This window comes from Drosophila navojoa, chromosome 2, assembly GCF_054131105.1.
Source record: "Drosophila navojoa isolate 15081-1374.11 chromosome 2, UAZ_NAV_1.0, whole genome shotgun sequence".
NCBI lineage: Eukaryota > Metazoa > Arthropoda > Insecta > Diptera > Drosophilidae > Drosophila > Drosophila navojoa.
The window spans coordinates 18,069,867-18,093,334 of NC_142890.1; the positions used below are offsets into that span (position 1 = coordinate 18,069,867).

At 38.7% G+C, this 23,468-nt stretch overlaps 1 protein-coding gene across 2 annotated transcripts; it reads left to right on the plus strand.

Annotated features, from left to right (window-relative positions):
- Nucleotides 1-548: 548 nt before the first annotated feature.
- On the plus strand, nucleotides 549-23,165 carry LOC108659201 (organic cation transporter protein). Of its 2 annotated transcripts, none has more exons than XM_018112025.3 (5): nucleotides 549-1,356; nucleotides 19,302-20,245; nucleotides 20,349-20,503; nucleotides 20,575-20,743; nucleotides 20,965-23,165. In XM_018112025.3, the coding sequence occupies exons 1-5, from the start codon at nucleotides 1,168-1,170 to the stop codon at nucleotides 21,953-21,955; spliced, it is 2,448 nt and encodes an 815-aa protein (XP_017967514.2). In that variant the 5' UTR covers nucleotides 549-1,167; the 3' UTR covers nucleotides 21,956-23,165. The 2 variants fall into 2 exon arrangements, with proteins under 2 accessions (XP_017967514.2, XP_089116745.1); XM_089260619.1 differs by lacking the exon at nucleotides 549-1,356 and adding an exon at nucleotides 4,933-5,428.
- Nucleotides 23,166-23,468: the final 303 nt, after the last annotated feature.

The following is a 23,468-nucleotide window of genomic DNA, read 5'->3' on the forward strand; positions in this document are numbered from 1 at the left end:
GCGAATCAAACATATTGCTGGCTGACAGGGCGTATGAGCGTTTTTATAAGCAGTGTATGCATTGGGTACTACGATTCTATTAAACTAAACGAGCATGTGTGACCTTATAAGAATATACTATACAATATATATCAGGTCATATATCTGAATATCTTTTAAGTCCCTATGCATGCAACATTTCCGGAATATGAGGTAGAGGAGATCTAACTTCTAGCAGCTTCTTAATTCTTAAGTAAATATTAATATATATCACATGTGATACAATTGTGTGCAAAAGGTATTCATTTGTCGGCGAGTTGCCTTGGTTTTTTTAAAGTTTTTTTTTTTGTCTTTTTGGCAAGCATTGTGTAGACGTAAATTGTGTGCGTGTGCTTGTGTGCGTGTGCTTGTGTGTGTGTGTGTGGCTGTGTGTGTCAGTAGTTTTGGCAGAAACTAAATCAAGTACAACATAACGTCATGAATTGGCCAATAGACTCTCTCCCTGCTATCGCCCGCCGCCTGCCTCCCATCGCCCGCCGCTCTCTGCACTGTGCTTGTGGCTAAGTAAACTTGAACTTGACTTTGAGCCACCAGACGGAAGCGGTTGCCGAGTGCATCATGCAGAAAGATTTGTGATGCTATGATGCTGGCGTTGATCTTGCCTTCTTGCTTCTGCTGCTATTGGGGGCCTGCTATAAATACCATAGGAGACAAGTGCCGTTGCTCTTGCTTCCTTTTGAGCGGCACTAGCGGAACTCGAGACACAAACACTTTGCCACTCAGCAAACGAACGAAAAAAAAAAGAAAATAAAATAGGAAGATGAAGAGGCAAATCCAACAAAACTAAAAAAGCAGCCAAGAATTGTTCGCTGTTCGGCCCTTGCCTCAACCTCAGTGCGAGCGCAGCGATTCGTCTGTGCTGTGATTACAATTGTTGCTCATCTAATTCATTTCTAATAATTGAAATAAATTCACTTGGCAGAGCTGCGATGCTGCAGCTCAACGTGTGCGATATAAAAAACACCAAAATGCCTGTGATTATATAAAGTGCAACAAAAAAAGCAAACCGTAAAAAAGTCAATTGAAAAATAAAAAAGCGAAAAGAAAAATTACACAATCATTGTGAATATTTGTTGAATATTCAAAGTTATTTATTATTGATCGATGCAAAAAAAGTAACAGCTCAGCATGAGCTTCATACATCCCGATGCCAGCCTCATCAATGGCGGCCGTGCTGCCAGTGCTGCAGTGGCCACAAAGCCCAACAACAAACAGTTCTCACAGCTGGAGGCTCAGCCCCCGCCCCTGGAGGAGGCGCACGCCAGCTCCCCGCCTCGCGATAGAGTCGAAATTAAGATTGTGATGCTCAAAGTGCAGGTGATTCGTTCGATTCAGTTTGAGATAATATTAAGCTTCGGTAACAATTTAATCCGCGCCACTCACCTCACCTGAACTCAACTCAATTCATTTTAGCCCACAAAAAATGATTGCAATATGAACTTAATTATTCAGTTAATATGCCAGGTCAAAGGCTGTTGAACCCAGCGCTGTTAACGGCGAACGAGCAACAGTTCAATGAAGTGTTTAATTAGAAATTAAGCCGTTTATTCTAGAATTAGTTGACGTTTGAAATTTTTATTTTTTCTTTACATTTTAACTGTTTTTAACATGTAAATGTACTATAAGGGTTTTATTATCTATTAAAATGAAATTTAGTTGCCTTAAAAATTCTAGGGAAAACAGTCTAACAGTTATGCTGACCAAATTTTTAAAAATTTATGCCAATTTTCCTAGTAATATGAAGATAAATTTTAGTACAGTCAATATTCGCCAATATAATTAAAGTAAATATGTGCATTAAATTAATTATTCATTTAATAAGAAATATCTGGCATAATCTCATCTCGGTTGAGCTTCGATATGCTTTTAAGAGATGCCTTAACTTGGCCTGCCTTGCCGAACAAACTATGTTATATTCATAAATCTAATTGTTGCCTTAAAGTTGCGCTGCTTTGTGAAAATATAATTGAAAGTCACAAGGCAAATCCTCCCTGAAAATGGCTACATAAATATGTAAAATTATACACACATACATAAGCACACATACATTTAGTTAATGCTATCTTTGATATACAATATCTTAAAATAAATGAGAATTACCTGCTGCAATTTGGCTTGACTGCAAGTGAAGCTGCAAGTTTATAGCTAAGCTCAAGGATTTCATTTGAGTCGAGTTCTCTTTGGCAATGTCAGGCAAATGACAGGGTGAGCTCAGCGCAAGGATAATAACTAGCATGGAGCAAGTGACACGCTGGTAATTTGCTCTCTAATTGGCAACAAGCCATTTGCAAGGAGCAACACGTGGCAAGTCTTAAACTCGGTAAATTGGTGTAAAGAAAACTTGGCCATCAACTTCAAATGTTTCATACGCTGCTCTTCTTTTCGTTTATGCAAAGTAAAACAATAAATGTTTGGCGCAAAGAAATTGCGGATCACGTGGCGTATACGCAATGTGTAATCTAATTTGCGAGCAGCACGTGGCATGGGCAATTTGTTTTTATATGCTCACCCAAAAACAAAGTCAACAATTACAATGAAACATTGTTGATTTGTTTTAGCTTGGAACAACAAATTTAATCAGGAAGTAAATTATAAATAAATAAAAACAAATAAAGAAAACTTGGATTCCAAATATAAATTGGAATAAATGCATGAATACACGCTGATTGCTCAGCAAAAGTAAATACGAATTAAATAAGTTAATACAACAACAGAATTTGCTTGAGTCTAGTGTTCCCTCTGAAAATGAAATATTAAAATTTAAAATTCATATTCGAGGAAAACAAAATTCGAATTGAAGGTTTTCAATAAATGCACGGGTATACGAATTAACGGGTTCGTTTATTTATTTATTTCCAGGAAAAGGCAAGGAAAAATATTCGTATGCTCATTTTGCGTATATCTATGTACATATACATTATGTTGCTATAATAGAGCTTCAATTATTGCTTTCTCTGCGAATTTTTCGAGTTCGCTTAAAAATTCTAGTGAATTGTGCTTGAAGCGCGCTTGATAACTGAAAACCCAATTTATGAAAACTAACTAACTAAAAATTAAGTGCAATATAAAAATGAATTTTATATGGCTATACATACATAGTATAATAATTATATAACTTAATTTTTGTTCTCTGCATAAATCTTTATCTGCTCTAATTATCTTTGGCATCTAACTTTATATTTCACTTAAATTCTCCATATTTAAAAGTTATCTGAATGCAATAATTTTAGGTAAAATCTCAAATGATCATTAATTACTTGTTATCATTTGAGTTTATTGACATGTGGAATGGACATTCGTTTCCTGACCGCCTGAAGGCCATTGTCAAGGCCAAAGGTGAAAGCTTTCAAAGCGAGCCAAGATGAATTGGTTATGAATTATTATTTTCATTATTATTTACACTTTCGTATGAATTGCAATTGTTTTCCAAACCGAATAGGCTAGGCTCAGTAGATATGTTGCTAAAAGTCACGAACGGCCGACTTAGTAAATCGGCAGTAATTGCGCTGCCAGAACTTCATTGATTAAACTTTCCGCAACTAATCAAACGAGCTGAGTTTGAATACTTTACTTTATGCTTCTATATAGAATATATAGCATAAGTTTTGCGCACAGGGTACGGGGTACCCGGTACGGGCTAGAGCATATAGTTTGTTTCAACTGAAACTTCTCTGGCTATTCGAGATCCTATTTGTATCCACGCAAGGCACGCAGTGACACGTGCGTTAACTGGGATCCGTTCGTTTGGCTTTAGGCCGGGCTATTTGCAAATTGTTTGGCAAATCGTTTTATTCCCAGCGGAACGGCGCTTGAGGGGCCTCTCTTTTTTTTTTGCATGCTCATAATAGATAGAAATTGTTGGGCAACACGAAACGCAATTTGCATTTAATCGAATCAATGTAAATAATTTGTCAACAGTTAGTTTTGTGTAGTTGCCATTTATATATGGCAATCGCAAGCCAACAGAAACTGTACAAAGCCAGCAAGGGAGGAGACCTTGAATTTGTATCTTCGGGGCAACTTCAAAAGCTTTAAACTTCCATTTTGGGTGGGCGGAGGGACAGCACGGAAAGTGAAAAGCAGCTCGCCGAGCTTCGGGGTGAAATTGAAACCTTGGTCATGAATGGAGCCAAGAAAGTCAAGCAGTGCCTGTCTGAGGGTGGGGAAAAGCTTTCGTCAACGCGCCAAGGGCTCGGGAAAACTGCAAGGGAAAGCCGAACCCGAAGCGTATTGCGTCGCGTTGAGCTTTTAGCCGCATTTCGTTAGTTCAGTTGCGCGTAGGCCGAGCTGCAGTACGAATCGACGATTTTGGCGAACGGACGGCAAAATGTCCAAAGACGTTTTATTACCACCTAAACTTAAGCGCCATCACTCCAAAAAGAACTGGCCTAAATTCAGGGAAATCAAAATAAAATAAAGCAAATTCCAAACACTTCGAACCGGTTTCAAAATGGGAAAAAGCATCATGAAAATATTGCAACAACAACCTGTTTAAATACTCTCATTAACAATCCAAATAAATCAGTTGCTATTTATCACAAATCAAAAAAAGAAGAAAAATGAAAAAAGCAAACCCCAAAATGTTCGTTCATGCGGCGCTAACCCAATAAGTTGAAATATTGCGCATACGCAGCGCTGTGCAGCATCAGTGACATTATTTTCAATTTGATTTGAGTGAATCGTTTCAAAAAAACAATCAAATTGCAATAAATTGCCTTAAAATAACTCCGCCAAGAGCCGCGAGCACTTGTTATGCAAAACGGAGAAATCAACAGTCAACTCGAAAGAACGTAAACTTTTTATAGCATCAAGGCGCAGCTGTGGCCACATTTTGTGTGTGTTTGAGTGGGCGTGTATTGGGGTTGTGTGTGTGTGTGTGTGTGTGTTTGTGTGTGCGTGTATGTTTGAGTGTCAAAGTGCCGCCGTTTGGTGGCAATGCCGCTTATAATTGACAATTTAACGAGGTAAAAGGCGCGCTTCCAATTGCCGGCCGCCTTTCACAATGCCCACAAACTTGAAGAGCGCTAGCGGTGGCAGCAACAGAAACCAAGTTGCCAATGGTCATGGCCAAGGTCTGCTCGACAACATGACCACCGCCAACTGCAACAGCAACAGCAATAGCAACAGCAATAGCAACAGCAGCAGCAACAGCAGCAACAGCAGCAGCAGCAGCAGCAACAGCAACACCAACAACTCCAATTGCGGTGGCATAGGCAACGGCGCATCCAGTGGCATCGGCAGCAGCGAAAATTCGACAGCCTCAGCTGCTCGCGGCGATGAGAACAAAAATGCAGCTACCGATGCCGATGACGATGGGGATGGTGACGGTGGCGGGGATGATGAGGACGATGATGATGACGACGACGACGATGATGAAGATGGAAGCGCGGTATTTTACTTTAACTAACTATTAAGTCTCTGTGAACCCCTTCTACCTCTCTCTCTCTCTCTCTCTCTGAGTATATATATAGAGTCATAATTAGAAAACAGCCAACAAGACAATTTGTGCGGTTAGAGCAAAGTTGACGTGTGCTGCTCCCACAGCCAAAGATTAGATTATGAAGCTCTGGCGCCGCCATCTTTAAGCTTTGGAGTGCATGCCCAATGTCTTAGGGATAAGCTTTATGAATGCGGTTTATAAGCTAAGCCGTTTAGAAAAGCCGATAAGCAGTCTTTTTTGATAAGTGAAATTTAAAATAGGCAAACATTAGCACATAAATATATATTACAATCGCTTAGAGCTTAAGCGACTATGGAGTAGGCTAATGAAATAATGGAATATATAGATTTTATACATAATCTATTATTACAGGGTATCTGCAGGTCAATTGTTTTTAGCAAAAACTCATTTGGTTGCGTTTTATACCTGCATGATAGCTAACAGTCAATCAAATCTTGTTAAATAATTCATGAAATTATATGCACGACATATGCGAATCGCCGTGCTCTACTGCCCGGAAAGCCCACCCGGACTAATGAACTTTAATGAGACGCGTTGCGCCGCGAAAATTCGCACAACTGCGACAGTTTTTGGGCAATGTTTATAAAGCTGACCCCGGCAATAAATTCAAATGGTGTCTGCTTTACACTCTCATAAATAAATAACTGCCGAATCACGCGTGTGTGCTGCGACGTTGTTTGTCGTTACTTTGGGCAAGGATATCTAATGCTGACATCTAAAGAAATAAATTGTTTTTTTCTCATATATATATTCTTTTGTTTGAGCTCCTGCCTATACCAAATACCTCCACTCCCCACGGGATTTCACAGGACAACGCAGCTGCTTTGAGTTCTTAATTAAAATTATTTAACTCTAGATGACATCAGCGAAAAAAAAGAAAAGCCTGGGCTCTACAAGACTAGGGAATACTCTAAAGCTCAATATGAATTATGCATATATGCTCTATAATTCTTCAAATTCAGGATGACATTTGAAAGTTGCTTAGAAAAGATAAATACTCTTTTTGTTCTGCCAAATTATATCTGTCTTGACTCAGATAACTTGACTTATTAATCGATATTAATCGATTTCAAGCATATTTATTGAGTATGACACTACAATTTTAATTAATAAGTATTTATTAATTTATATGCTTCCTCTTGACCTGTTGCACAGTTTAGAAGCTCTGGATACACCCCCTTTTCCAAGAGCTACAGTGTATAGTTAATTGCGACTTCACTACGCTTCAAGATTAGCTCTCTAATTAAGTATTGTGACGTAGGTCGCATGCAAAATATTTGCATAGCTCTTGCTTTCGCTGGCAACTGGGAAAAAAAACGTGCCGCGCCAACAGCTGATAAAATCGCACAGGTAATTCTACTTGGGCCAGGTATCTACCTATGGGAGTGGCCGCTTCAACTCGGGGTGGGCGACAAGTCACGGCCCGTTTGTTGGCCAACTCATTAGAAATGTGCGTGAAGCTCTAACTTTAATAGGCATAGCAGCACACGCTATATAAGCCACATTAAATTAATTTAAAAAACAAATTCTCAGGGCTATGCAAATTGTATTTTTTCAACTTGTTTTCCACTTTAAGAGGGAGCACGCAGAACGAAGACCAAAGCAAAAGCTCGAGTCATATGCAAATTATATTGGCACACGACTACAAGTTTCATAAATATACGAAATAATAAGGATATATACAAGTGTGTATACATGTAATACATGCATATACATATATCATGCATGTCAAGCACATAGTTTGTGAATTCATCAAATTGAATATTCTTGGCACATTGAAACAGATGTGCGCAGAAATTCAAGCTGAAGCTGAAGTTAGTTTCAGACTAATCAATAACTTTTCTCGATTAATGTTATCTTCCTTCTGTTAACATATATACGCACTATATTTAACATATGAGCAGGTATTCCCTTAACCTTTATCCTTTAAAGATAGTAGTACTACTCTGCTTTACAAATTTAAAAGAGAAACGCTCTCGAGGTATTCCCTAGTCGAACATGTGTGAGTTTGGGTTTCAAATTCAAATTGGTTTTAATACTTAAAAGCTGCTTTCATTTGAGCGCACATTCGCTTTCATGTTTCATAAGAGGTTTACTCGCCTACCGTCTAAACTCATAAAATAGCATAATGGAAACAATTTGTAAAGATGTTCTTATGGCCAAGTATTCGTTAATCTGTCTGTACGTTAAGTTGATGTGCATATATGCCTCGCTATAAAGAATTGTAAGCAAACTGACTGTTTGTCCGCTAACAAGATTAGCCCACTTATGTCTGAGTATTTCGAAATTATGAAATTAAATTGGAATGGGGCACAGTTATATATGTATGTATGTAGCCAGAAGAGGAATAACAATGAGAAGAAGACAGGAGAAAGTGTTGCATATGGGATTCGGGTGGAAATTTTTGCTTTCGGAGCATTTGTTATGCTAATTGCGCATTCGGTACACTTTTACGCACTGAGGCTGTCCCAAAAATGTTATGCAAAAGTATGCCATAAAAGGGACGCACACGCAAAACTCACACTCACGCACTCATACACATGAATATGTGTATACATATATATATAAACATATATATATGTATGTATATACGTGTGTTTCATTCTCACTCTCCTTGCCATAAAGATAGAGGCAACAAATCTAAGCAAAAAGGGACGCTTTTATGATACAAACAAAACTTTTATTGTTCCCGCACCCAAAACGAAAAAAAAGATGGAAAGAAAAGACTCCCAAGTGACAGGGACCTCAACCTGGAAATGTTTGCGCACCCGCCTTTTGGGTTAGGTCAGAGCCAAATAAGAACCAAAAGCAAAATCGCAAAAAGTTATGTAAAAGTTGTAAATGAAAATGAAAAAGCTTAGATTTAGAAACTGTTTAATAATTATCGCCAAGTCTAATGCAGCGGTGTTTAAGGAGATAGACTTCTAATTACTTTTCAAGCCACTTTCAAGTTTAGTTATTTCATTCTGTGGACATTTGAGCCCTGGCGGTGCATTGAGCTCAAGAGGACTGGGGTCAAGGGAACTTTAATTATTTGTTTAGTGGTTGCAGTAAATATAGGCACTGGGCCTTTTTATACTCGCATTCCAGGAATTCCAGCTTTAATCAGGCGTAGGCCCTAAAACACTTTGAAGTTCAACTTCAGCCTTCGTAGGACATTCGGTTAAGTAGAACGACCTTCAATGGGTGTGCCTTGTTTTGTATATGTGTTGCCACTCAGCTTTTCCCAAAATTTAATAACAAGCTACGCACATTTTTGCTTCCTCCTTTCCTTCGCTTTAATCAGCAACATTTTCCGACTGCTCGTGCCACGCACTTGAAACTTTAATCACTGAGCCTGGCCCAGGCTAAATTAGGCCTGACAAACGAAACTGAAACCAATTTGTATGTATGATAAAAGGCAATGCATAAATTATGCTTTGATTTAGTGTATCAGTAGCAAATTGACGCAACTAATCAAGTGGAAAATTGACAGCTTCATAAGGAACAAAAAAATAAATTAATTTGATGCTTACGCAGAAGTTGGGCTCACGATAAATTAGCTTTGACTTATTTATCGATTGCTTATTCCGCTGCCCACGCCCAAGTTACTATCGATATTTAATGCACGCTAACAGCGATGAGTTGAGTGCATTATCAATAAACTAGCATTGTTGTTGGCTGCTCGCCTGTAAATTTTATTGTTTACCAACACTGACGCCCTGCGCTTCAACTTGTTTACTTTGTATCGCGTTCGCAAATGGAATTCAAATTATGAATGGAAGACGTGAGGTAGCTTATCCCGATTTGTAGCTCTAATGGCAAATACAAGAGCTCGTTTACTAATATATGAGATCGCTGTCTGTTGCTTGGAGAAAATAAATGTGCTCATAAATGCAAATAAAACAAGCAGCTGGCTGAATTTCATGCACCAGTCAGAGACACTTGTACAAATAACTAACGACAGGAAATAAGCTGCCACTTAAGCGATGCTCGTTCGAACGAGGAAGTGCTGCGAGCTCGCAGGCCGCAATAAATAGCAATTTGTGCTCAGTGGTAGTAGGAGCATTAAATGGCAATTCAGTTGTTCACGACACGGACAGAACAACGCCGGACAGACATCTGGGCATATTATGAGTGACACATGCAAGTGAAGCTCGGCGCAGTTAATTGAAATATGCCATAAAAAGTTATATTGCATACTTTTCAGCGTCTGCCCCTCTGCATCATCGCGCAGCCATACGAGGGAGCTATAAAAACTAAGGACAATATGTTATATAATATACTTATTTTCTACACTTTATGCCCGTTCGTCCAGCCACAAATTAATTATGCTAATGCACTTTGGAAGACGGCAAGTGCCTTTTTGTAAAATTCAATAGAAAAATCGAATTTTAATCTAATTGAATTTTAATAATTGGCCGCAGACAAAATCAATTTGCTTTAGACTGCAGGAAGTATTTTGTTGGTGTTGGGTTTAAGCGTTTAAAGCAAAGCATGCTGAAATTGTTTTATTTAATTTTATTTATTTTTTTTTTTTTTGTTTTGTTGAGCCCAAAAGCCTACGCAAACATACATACCTATGCTGGGCATGGCTCCGTGGCAAGATGTTTGCCTTACAAGCCGAATGTTTCAGGCCAAATAAATTGAGAAACAATTTGTATTCTTTTTATGTTTTGTTTTTTTTTTTTTTTAAGCCAACATTTTTTTTCGCTCTCTTTTTTATTTTTTATGTGTACGCCTAATTTTTTTCTTTTCCGCCGACTTTCAATAATTCTGAGGCATGCGCCTCAGGTAAATCTTTCAATTGATGGGCAGATGACATGCAAATGAGGTGTATTAAATGGCATCAAAGCTGTAGGCGGCCAGATTTTCGTAAACTCCGATTGCTTATCAAAAGAGTTGACTCACGCAACGCTCTGCACCATCTGCTGGCCAAGCATCACAGAAATCAGTTGCATAATATATATCAAAATATTTATGAGTGTGTGTTTGTGGCTGTCGTATGTGTTGCGTGTGTATGTGTGTGCCTTAAGCGGCTTAGTTGTACTTCTGAAAGCGACACAAACCTTGCCATTGAAAAGCAGCAGCTGTTACAGCTTTCATTTGCCCATCTAAAGGTCATAACAGATTACAGTGGTCCATATACCCGACTTGCTATTAATTAGGTATTTGGTCATCAGCTTAATGGAAATGTTGATTACTTTGTGACGCATACGATATTTGCCATCAATAAATGATAAAAAATGCCGTTATATCTATGGCAGTATCAAGGTCAAATGAATCATTCAGGGCTCCGCATAAGGTAGCCAAAAATGCTGTTGTTTACCAAGCAGACGGAGTAAAAAACATTCGAATTTGACTTGTAAATTGTGCCCTTCACTCATTTTCCTTCATTTCTCCTTCACATTTTCCCAATTGCTGATTTCCTGCTCAACGCGCCGCTAATCAACAATAACAAAATAATCAAAATCTGAGGCTTTGCGCCAGAGAAAAGCCTACCCAATTTCGTGAGGGCTGGCCGAGTGAGCCGTTTGGCGGAGGAAAATGCTTCGAAGCTCGAAAAATTCCACCAAGGGGAATACAGCATATTCTCATATTCCTTTTATTGTTGTTTGTCTTCCTCTTTATTTGGCAACATGTGTGAGCGTGTGCTTGAACTATTTCGGGGTAAAATATTTGGAATTTAGCAGCAAAACAGGGTAAACATTTTAATCGGCCTTTAGAATTGATCGATTATTTACGGTAAACGAAAGGAAACTAAAAAGTTTATATATGTATTGGTATGTATAAATGTATGGATGTGTGCTTAGTTCTGCGAAAGTCAATTTTGAATTTATTTCAAATTCCACATTCTATCTGGATTCATCAACTGTTTCCGATTAATAGATTAAAAAGGTGTTTTTCTATACAGATGCTTAAAGCTCATAGTTATTTTAATCAAGTAAATTCTATTATGAGAGTAAGCTCTCACATTTCCTATAAATTCCAGCCGCGTTCACTTCCAGCTGAAGCCGTAGGAAATATTAAATTGATACAAAAAAGACAATTTAAACGTATTTGCTGATGTCTGTGTACATAAATGAGTTTGCCGAAACCCAATCGAAACCTCTCAACACCAGACGGAACAGCCTCCCAATTTGGTCCTCTTTTGGTCAATATTTATTGCGTACCCAGAGCCGGCCATGTGCCCAAAATGTTGCGCCTTTCCTGTATTTCGGTTTATACCCATGCCAAATGGGAAATGAGGGTGTAATAGTTCTATAAAGCTGAGCTCAAATCATAAAGGTTATGTGTATGCCACACGCTTTATTTTCCGATTACTTATATCAATAATAATCGATAATTTATTAGAATACTTTTTGAGCGTTATCTGCCTTTAGAGATACAGGATATCTTCAAGTCGAGCAGTCCCATTTAGAGAACTTCCGTTTTTCCTTTTAAATATGGCTTCCCTTTGGCATTCCAAATGCCGCATAAAAATTGCTTTCAAATTGAATTTGTCGACGCACTTTCATGTGCTCTGTACAAATAATCGGAATAATGATGTTTTCATAATTACCTTGAAGTTGGCCAAGTTTGTATTTGGCGTGAAGTTCAGCTCTTGGAATCGTTCCAAAAATAAAATTAGAAACACTTGTTCAAATCATCTGAGCACTGAGTAAATACGAAGTGCGTAGAATCGCAATGGTAGAATTTGTTTTATAGTATGTATTTATAGCATATATAGGCTAGCGCTATAATGACAGAAACTTCAAACTCTAGAGCAAGACGCGCAGAGATGTGACGCAAGATAAGCGATTCTTTAAAAAATTTCCATTCAATGAAGTGAAAGTTAAAGTTAAGATAAACATTCTATTAAGCTAAGTCTTAAAGTTGATAGCTGGACAGATGAGAGGCGCAGAGAGCGACGAACAAAGACCAAATTATTAAGTAAGCATATACCAGACTTTGCTTTCCACACGTACACTCACGCACACTATGCACATGCCATCACAATAATCGTTATATACAGACTCACGCACGCACCCACACACATAAATATGCACACACACACACAAATACACATACACTTGTACATATATTAATAACAATTTACCATATATTATGTATACGCTGTGTTGTGCCAAATTGTTTTGACGGCTTTTGCTGGCTGCCAAAGTTTCGGTCGTTGCCACACTGAAGGCATATTTGCATACATGTGCCACAGCACGTGCCACAAACACATACACATACAAACATATAAATGTATGTACACACAGAAACCCATCTACCATAAATTCACATCTATCAATAATACAGAAGTTGGCCCTGCCCCTGTCCCTGCCCCTGTTTCTTAGCCTGTTTATTACCGATAGCCCATTCACTTCCTTTGGCCAGTGCATTCATGCTATTTACTCAATGGACTGTCAAAAGGCTACGATAGAAATATTAAATGTGACCAGCGTCTGGCTTGATGTCTAGCCGGCATTATGTTCGTGTCTGTGGGCTAAATACTTCAATTGCGGCTCGTTCATGGCATGCATCGTGGCATAAACATTAATTAATAGTAATAGTTCGACTTGTGACTGTTTACATTTGGCCAAATACCAAATACACACTTAAGCTGAGGTGAATGAATGGACAACTTAAGGGGAATTTACAATTGAGTCATCATTGAGTAGAGCCAGTTAGACATTTTCATGGTTGATTGACTGACTAATTGACTGCCTGATTGATGAACAGGGCATAACACGAATTGTAATAGAACTTCGAGCTGTTGCGCTTTCAGTTCATTGAAGATATTGCCCGGTATGAGACATGGCACAGAAAATATGCAGATTGAGCCTTGATTAACTGATTGATTAAAGTAGTGCAAAACGTCAGAGAAATTAAAACTATTTGCCTTTGGCTCTGAAGAATAATGAATAATGTTATAGACGAACAACAGTTGGCATTAATGCTATGCGAAATGACGATTGATAGATTGATTGAGCAACAGAATGCTTAGAATGATTGATTGATTAAAATGTCTTTGGGTTTGCGACTGAAGATTAATGAGAAGTCAAGAGTTACTATCCTATGTGAGTTGATGATTGATTGATTGATTGATCAACAGAACGCTTAAAATGTTTACTGTATAACAATATTCAAAACTCTCAGGATATGCTTGATTGATTGATTGATATTGTTGATTGATTTGACTGATTGAGCTGCCAACTGTTTATATTTACGTATATAAGCATTAAGCATGTCTAAAAACAATTGCAATTGACTTTTGATCGACTAATCCGCAAACGCACAGCTTCGTCTGCAAAGCTGCAAGAGCTCTCCATTAATCCAATGTTTGCCTGGAAGATGAAAGACATTATCCGCTCAGAACATGGCTTCTGCACGCACAGCTTGATTGGCTAAGGGGACTATAAGTTCGTCAGGTTGCTTTGGTTTCAATATGTCAACAGCTTGCTGCTTTCACATGACATGACAGTGACAGGTGAGCAGGTGGCCATGTGGACAGGTGGGTGGGGGTGCCCAAGATGTTCGGAGTGAGGGCGTGCTTGTTTTGTTACGCCCATCTCTTTGCATTTGGCATTCAGCTGCTACAGCTTTGCTCCAATTAACTTTGGCGCCCATTGTTGTCAGCAGCATATATAATAGTTGATGGCAGCTGAAAGCAACACACAGCAGAGGGTGAACATATACACACACATACATACGCACACTCTGTCGTCTTGAGAGAGCAAACCTGAGCAGCAACAAGCACGAGCCCAGGACACATGCTTTCGACAATAAATTTATCATTAGCTTGGGATAATGGCTTAGGAATATGCCCGGACAAGAGAGCAGTCGACTTATGTTACCTGGCTAAACGACAACAACAACAAACTCTTTTGCTTCCTGAATGAGCTGCTGTGTCCTCTGAGCTGCAAGTTATTAATTAGCTGTGGAAGCACACAAATACTTATGTATACATATACATATATGCAGTGTATGTATAAGTATATAGTTAAATGTTCGAATACAAACTTTTTGATTTCGTGGAAATTTCTTGCGCTAATTTATTTCCTCAACTGCGCTTAAAAACTTTGTTTAAATGTTGTATTTGTTTTATTTGTTAGCTGCGACTCCTGCACGCCATTAATAAGTTGTCATTTTGTATGGGTAAGGCAATATTTGTACAAGTATTTAGCATGCATTGCGTATGCGTAGGCAAAATTGATCTAAATTGAGGGTAAACAATCTCCTAAGGGCGCTTCGGATGCTGTCCTTATAATCTCATTACTATTCATTACCATTAATATTTATATAAGCTGATTACATTGCGCATGTAACACATCATGAACTTGAAGTTGCATTTCACAATAAGGGCCAGATGGCTCCCGGATTTCCAAGAACTACTGTTTGTGCCGCATCCTCTTGATTTGAGCCGCCTATTGAATTGAGCTATCGGCCGTAATAAACAGTCAAATCGCACATGTCCTTGCCAGCAAAGAGGCATTGCGATGGCCAATGTGGCGTGTACTTAATAAAATTAGATGCTACTTAATAGGGCCCCAGAGACCAAAGAAAAGAAGAAAATCAATTTCCTGCAAGTCTCTAGGCTCGAGTGTTTACGACTGAAACTTCAAAAGGAACACGCCCCAATAGTTAGGGGCCCAACCAATATTATTATTATTCAACTAACTAAACAAAATATGTATATACATAATTTTCTATAAGTATGTATATAAATGTGTATAGACGTAGCACCTTAGCCAGCTGAGCCGAGTGTGAAGCGCACTCAATCGTGATTTTTTGGTGTGAGTCCCATCAGTCAACTCGCAGAGCGTCCAGAGGGACTGGAGGTCTGAGGAATGTGCCGCTGCTGCGTTAGTCAGTCTGACGGCAGGCTGCTTATGAATTATTTATGGCTCGGATTATTTGGTTTTTGCGCTTATTAAAATGCGAAAATCGTAAGAAATGTACGCACTGACAGGCATAAATTTCAGCTGGGAATCAATTGAAAACTTCAATTGAGACACGCAGCAAAAGTTTCATTCGCATTAACAGCTTAGGCAAAAAAAAAAAAAAAATAATAATATATAAAAATCAAGTATATAAAAAGAAACGAATTTTTTCCAGTGAGCATTTACTGAAATGGTTTTATTGAGTGCCAATCTAAATATATATCAAATAAATCGTAAACACTTCACATAATATGAGCACGGTTTATATGAGAAGCGCCTAGAGAGGCCTCGTGAAAATCTGTTAGAGGTCAAGCAGCATAAATTTTGCTTAGAGAAGCGCAGAGAAGGAGATGTAGACTAAATATAATTTTAATTAACATAAAATCTCAAACAGGCCAACTTTAAATAAAATCTTTCAATTAAATTTGACACACTTATGATTTTATACAACTCTTTATGCCAAACAATTAGCGCTAAGCAACTTTGTGGAAACGCCTTTTCTGGCAGTTGCTGGCAAGTTAATGACCTTTCCACAGGCGAGCGTTAATGTACACAGCCACGCCCAGCAGCCTAACACGCCCATCAAATCAGCTGTCGGCCTGAAGTTGGGCAGCCATAGCTAATTATGAATAGCGCCACGGGGCGCATGAGCAATGTTCATTTTTTTCGCTTATGCAATGAGTTTCGGTTGGGTTCAACAGATTCCACTGGGTGGAGAAGTTTATTGAACTGTCACGTGACCACATATAAGAAAAGCTACGGGAAAAGGTTCATTTACTTGCAGTTATTTGTTTTTTACGACTTGCCACAACCACAGCAACAACAACAACAACAACAACAGCGACAACGAGTGCCGGCAATTGGCATTAACCTTCAAAACTATTTGCACAAGTGGCAGGCCGAATATATCAATAAGTCGATTCGAACAATCGTAGTGAACAATCGCCCGTTAAATGAACCAACTTATTTGCTTAACTGATTGTCGAACATTTTCGTGCTATAAATAGATCGAAGCACACAGCTAGCTAGGCAAAAGTCTTGCATATTTATAGGCAACTCAAATATCAAACCAAAGCAAACCCAAACCCAAACAATATCGAATTTCCACCTTTGTTATTTGTGTGTGCAGCTCTTTAATTTATACATGAAATTGATATGGCAAAGCACTCAGCATGCATTATGCATAACGGCAGCTTAACAATAACTTTACCCCTGCTCAAGGTGCGCTTACGTGCAGCCTTGTGCCGAGGCCGTCGAGAAGAGTGTTACACATACACATGCATATATGAATATACTCCATATTGGTTTTCAAGCTACAAACATTTAACAGCAAGATATAGTCCTGCGAAAATGTTCTCTTATAAATGTATGATATATAGACATACATATTATGTAAACATTTTGAAAATGTTTCCTCTCAAGCGTGTTCTCTAATAACATATGTTTAGCATATCAAATATTCAATGCGACCATATGACTACAATTGATTGACTACAGTAATTTATATGATAGACCTACATACACATATATGCAGGAATATTTGTTTCTATATAGGTTATATGGGGACTTGCTTAGCCTACCAGGAAAATGAAAAACGAAAACACATTTTACTGTTTTCACTCACATGCGACAGTAAAATGTAAAAAATAAAAACAAATAAGGATATCATGGTTAGCAATGTGCGACTAAGTAATACTCTGAACCTTGTATTTTACTGTATTCCTTCAAGTTCACAAAAATTTTAAAAAGAGGATATTTAAACAAACTCGCTGTCTCTATAAACATGCAGAGCAGACTTTGAGCGATTCGACCTTGGCCGAGAATTCTATCTTATATATAAATATATCTTAGTCATCTGTTTGTAACAAAAAACCACGGGAGTGGTTCACGGGAGTAGAAAGTGGAGCTGCGCAGCTCCCACTTGTGGGAATTTGCCAACCAACTATATTACTATAAATATGTATGTATATACATACATATATATGTATATGTATATATACAAAATAAGTACGTATCTATGTACAAGTATAGGATGACAGTTGGGTACTTAAAGGACCGACGCTTGGGTTTGGTGTTGTCCTTTCTGGACAGACTTTGCCAGGACAAAAACGAAAATAAGTGGCGAAAACTTTACCAGCTCCAAAAGTTTTCTACTTTCAACTTGGCCGACAAGATTCTTATTGAAGAAGTTGGTCAAAAGATGGCAATATGATTAAAAGCGTTATGCGAATAGGAGTGAGAACTAATGGCGACTAAGCTTACCCTGCAAATTGTGCTAATAAAAGGGGAAGTAAGATGAGACATTATGACTAAAAACATAATAAAACTAAAAAATTCACAATATAATTAAAACCAAAACTAAAGTAATAGCAAAAACAAACCAAACTTATAGCCAGAAAAATATACACTAAATTAATAATCTATAAATTTAATTGACGAAAAATTTTATATATCTTAAATTATATGTTTAACTAATCTTTTTCTAAATTCAATATATAAATATTTAAAATAAATAGAGAAGATATTTTTACTTTAATCTACATATAATTTTTACACGATATCTTAGATAACAAATTAGGAAATATTGTCTTTGGTGTTTCACAAGTTAATTATTTACGACTCTCTTGTAGCAACTTTTGCTGGCTAATGGATAAATGCTGAGTGCAAACAGGTAATTAGGTATTTAACTGGTTGACCTGTCTCAGAGTCGGCGAGTAACGGCAAAGCGCACAAAACGGGTGTAAAATAATGAATGTGACACACAGGGCGTGTGCGTAGTGCGGCAATATATATAGTATAAAGTATATCTAGTATAGTCTACGGTAGACAGTTTAGCGTAGCGTATAGCCCGTACTACTCTATACGCTATGTGCCGTACATAGTATACCAGCATAGCGCATGCAGTGTACAGCATTCTGCGACCCACAAAATTGACCTGATTCAGAGCCGGCCAAGGACATGCCGGCTGCCGGTTGCCGGCAGACAGCAGTCAGCAGTTGGCAGTCGGCAGCCGGTAGCCCCTACGTTGGGGTGCGCAACTTTGGACCTTATAATATGCGCCTGAACTGAATTGCAATCAAACCAATGTTTGTGTGTGTGTGTGTGGGGTGCATGTGGGTGTGTGTCCCTATTAAATGTGTAGTTGGCTCTGTCTGGGCTTGCGTTTTAAATTATCTCAATAGCGCTATAAATAGAGCTAGGACCCATGAAGCGGATGTCCAGACCCGGACACCGACGCTAAGGCAATTTGTATTCATTATTCGATAAGAGCCAAGTCGCTATGCAACTGATTCCCGATACGGGCGCTGATGTTGGTTAGCTTAGGGCCCAGCAGATGCTGCGGCGCAGTGAATGCACTTGTGTCGAGGATGGCCAATACTTGAGATAATCAAGCGAAAATATCTATGATGGCGATTGAGCCATTGTGTGTGTGAGCGTATATGGAAAATGTTTAAAATATTTCTTCTCACTTTTGACTTAAGGCTAGATTTAGTTAATCTATATTTTGTGGTTACGCAAAATGCTAAGAGCGTTATGCCTCATTTGAGATAACTGTGAATTTTGGGCTTCTAATTGGTCCTCTAATTGGATTATGCGCAAATTGCATAGCAACCAAGAAGTGAGCCCTAATGAAAGTGGTCTGAGATTTGCCTTACCAAAGAGGCATTGTTAACACACCATCTGCACTAAGATATTAATTACATAAGTGAATTTCAGATTTAAATGAAATAAAGTATTAATTACATAAATAAAAACTTGCCCTAATGAATTATTAGGTGAACTTAAAACTAAAATACAATAAGTATAAAGTATTAATATTCCTTTTATAGTAGCACTGAATGACGAGACGATTTATTAATAATCCCTATTTTCACCCACTTTTTGCCTATTTGCAGGCAGAGACACCTTTGCTACCATTGAAGGAGGACGAGTCGACGCCATTCAAGACCCCCAGTAACACACCTATATACGTAACCAAACCGCACATATCATCAACGCCATCCCGTGGCCAGTATAACGTAGTTGTTAGTGAATCACCGCTTACGAATGCGTCCAAGAGGTGTCTAAGTGTCAACTCGCTGACCAACTATTCCTCGCCCAATCCTTCGCCCACGCCGTCACCTTCGCTCACGTCCACGCTCACCTTTGAACATTGTGAGCCCAACAACAACAACAACAACGAGGAAGTGTTCTACACCCCGCTCGGCGGACAAACACCAAATCATAAACCCACACAAGAATTCGAACTCTACCCGCAAGACACTTTCGAACGCCTCGAGGGCAAGCAACCGAAGCCAAATACCAAAATGCAAAGCAAAGTGGATGCAGTGGGCCAAATCACCGGCCATTGGGGCAAGTGGCAACTGCGCACAGTACTCTTAATCTTTCTGTGCAAAATACCCTCCTCCTGGTTTATGGCTTGCATCATTTTCACGGCGCCTGCACCCCGCCATGGTGAATTCTTTTGCAAGCCGCCGCCCGAGCTTGGCGTCGAGAATCAAACGGAATGGATCAAGGTGTCGCATCCCCAAAAGGAGGAGAAGGAAGATCAGGAGTTCACCATTGATTTTTGTAATGTGTACGAGGATGCCCAGCAGCACGCTCATCACTACTATAACTATGAAGACCGCTCCCAGGAGCCGGTCATTTGGGAGAAGCCACTTCATCGCAACGCATCTGTTATACCCTGCACGGAGTTTCAGCATGCAAGCACTTACCACTCGGTGGTCACCCAATACGATCTCGTCTGCTCCCGCGATATACTCGTGTCCGTAACGCAGTTCTTCCACTTGTTCGGGGTGCTCACGGGCGGAATATTGGCCAATCACCTTTTAAAATAGTAGGTCCAATTGGATGCCATCGAATTGATATTCCAACTAATTTCTTTCTCTCTCTCTCTCTCTTCTCTGCCTCCCACTCTGTTTGTTGCTTGCGAACTGCAGCTTCAGTCCACGCAGCGTGATGCTCTTCGGCATGATAACACAAATATTCTGTGGAAATCTAACTGGTCATGTGTCTTCCTATGAGCTTCATGTCTTCTTCCGATGTCTCTCCGCTGTCTGCTGCGCTCAGATGTACACCGCCGGCGGCATGATAAGTAAGTTAATATCCAAAAGCACTAACACGACTATCGATAGATAGCACGCTTAAACAATGTTTGTATTTTAGTGGCGGACATCACTGGTGGCAAATATCGCACGTATGTGTCAACGCTGTTCGAACAATTCTGGTCTATTGGAGTTATGATGTTACCGGGATTGGCCAGCTTTTGGTCCAGCTGGTCGCATCTCTATATGGCCATCTCTTGGCCCACAGTAATACTCATTTACCTTTGGCAGTAAGTATAATAAACCATAAAGCGTATATTTATAGCAACGGCTTATTTCAAACTCTAATTCGAATTCGAACTCGAAGAAATGCATCACTTTTGCCTTGCTGCTGTAAAAGCTGTGTATTATGTCTAGGTGGCAACGCTGAACGAATATTGTAGAGATGAAAACAATTGTATTTATATAAATCGAATGAAGAGAATCTTAATTATATTAAATGAATTTGCAGATGGATCCCCGATTCCCCGCGTTGGATGATAGAACGCGGTCGCGTGCAGGATGCCAAAAAGATTTTGCTTGAGTGTGCCGAGATGAATGGCACACGACTCAGTTTGCCCCACGACATTGACCAGCAGCTAGAGCTACAGGCACAAACGGCCATGGATGCACCGCCTCCAGCGGGCTGGTGGTCCATTTGGAAAGGTGAGAAGGCAGTGCGGCACATGATCTGCGTACATCTGGCATGGTCGCTATACATCAGCGTCTATTATGGCTGCCTGCTGAACATACGGTCGTTCAGTCGTGACCATCTGTTCATCAACACATTTGTGGCTGGCTTTAGTGAGATGATTGGCACATTCATTGGACTCTATTTAATCATGAACACCACACGCAAATGGCTCTGGGCCGGCATCTTCAATATTGTGGCTGGTTGTTTTGCGTGGTGCTGTTGGCTAGTGCCCAAGCCAGGCGTCGTTTCTCTAGATGCCAACGTTGCGATGCTTATGTGCACGGCTATGGTGTCCAAAATGGCCATATCCACTTCGCTTTCCATTCTGACCACCAGCACCGTGGAGCTAGTGAGCCCAGAGAAACGCAAGATAGCTGCCTTTTCGACAATATGCTGGGCCCGATTCTGGCTACTGGGTGCTCCGTTCATTGGCTCCACCGTTGTGATTGGCCAACTAATACCACAGACCGCATACACGGCACTAGCGGTCATTGGTGGCGTCTGCATGTCTTTGATCAGTGGTCCACGCACGCATCCCATCTCGCGTCCCGCCTCGCCCGTGTCCCAGGGCGCCCAGAACATGGCCGCACAGTTCACTGTCATCGATGGATTGGACAACAAAGGCTATGAGCCCAGTTCCAATACCAGCAATACCATCTATTCTACCAATACGTTTAGGAAATTGACCACACCGCAGTCGAATTTACCACCACAGCTGATGCCCGGCATTTGGACGACAAAAATGCACGAGGATGTCCCACCAATGTGATTAAATACACAACTATATGTGTTGATTGACGGTTAGGGAAACCAAGACAACTGCTGGAATTGTGCAAGAATAGATATTTGGAATGGATTTACGACTTTGAACTTGCTGTGAATTATACAATTGAACACAGTCTACAAAATTTGATATACTCTATAAACAAGTCTTTTGTGCTATATATATATATATGTTATATATATGTATAAGTGTATATATGTATAAATATTACTATCTAGATTCGTCTAGAATCCAAATTTTATAATTCGCGTAAAAATGAAACTTTTTGACATTTGTAAGCAAAGTTCAAGCGCTATTCGCCCTATACTATACCGAAAAAATCGAGCACAATTTACAAAACGAACTAAAAATCAATGCTCAAAAAATGAGAAGAAATCGATGTAACAATAATAACTATCTTAGATGTCAAAGATAACTTTTTAAGTAGTGAATCTTTTAAGCTTAAAGCTAACATTTCAATTAAAAGAAAAGATGCTCTGGTAAACTCATAGATTGAATAACTTTAAGTTCTATGTATATATCCAGTATACATACGTATATGCGTATAGTTTGCAATTTAAATAATATTTTCGATCAATCGAAAAACGTAACTTTTGCTGTTTGAAACCGAAAAGACCCTGAATATGGATCTAAATATAATAGCATGAGCATAGCCATATATAATATAAAGACCTTAGTTAGTTAATGAAAAGTGGAACATGCCGAGAGCAGCTCAGTATTAAAAATAACCAGATAACTTATCCTCAATGAATGTAATGTTATATATGTCTCAAATCCAACAATATAGTTACTTATCGATGTAGTAGAAAGCATTGTTTCCTATAAACTTATATCAACCAAACTGATGTTAATATATAAATATAATTATATTTATATATCATTTTGAGTAACCTAGGGCTGTTCCACATTGAAGTGATTGTGTTGCAAACACCTGGAGAGAATAACTTGAAAAGACATATATTAAGTATTTACATTTAATTCTTTATTAATTAACTACAACAATAATAATTCTACACATTAAATTCAAATTAAATTACTTCAATACCATTATGTATTATCAAGTGCAGCATAGAGAATGAAGCTAATTTTTTAATATATTTAATTACTTTAGTAGTGTTTTAATTTTATTAAGTAATTTCTTAAATTAATTACTATATAAAGAAAATTAGCATATATATATATTTTTGCAAATGAATTCGCCTGAAATCTAGTTGAATGTTAAATAATTATGGTTAGTATATGGAATGTTATTCATGGAAAGAGAAATATTTTTTTAATAAATCATACCAAATAACTCATTAAAATTTACATGTTTCCTTTTTAAAATTGGCGCCGTTGTTATGCCCGCAACTCTGTTATATGTTTTGATAACAGAAACAGTCTATTTAATATCGATACCTGTGTACCACTATCGATAAGGTTAAAAAACAGATGTGCTCAAATAATTCTGTTGCTTTTCTGTTAAAACTCACTGGATACACTAAGTATAGTAGCTGTT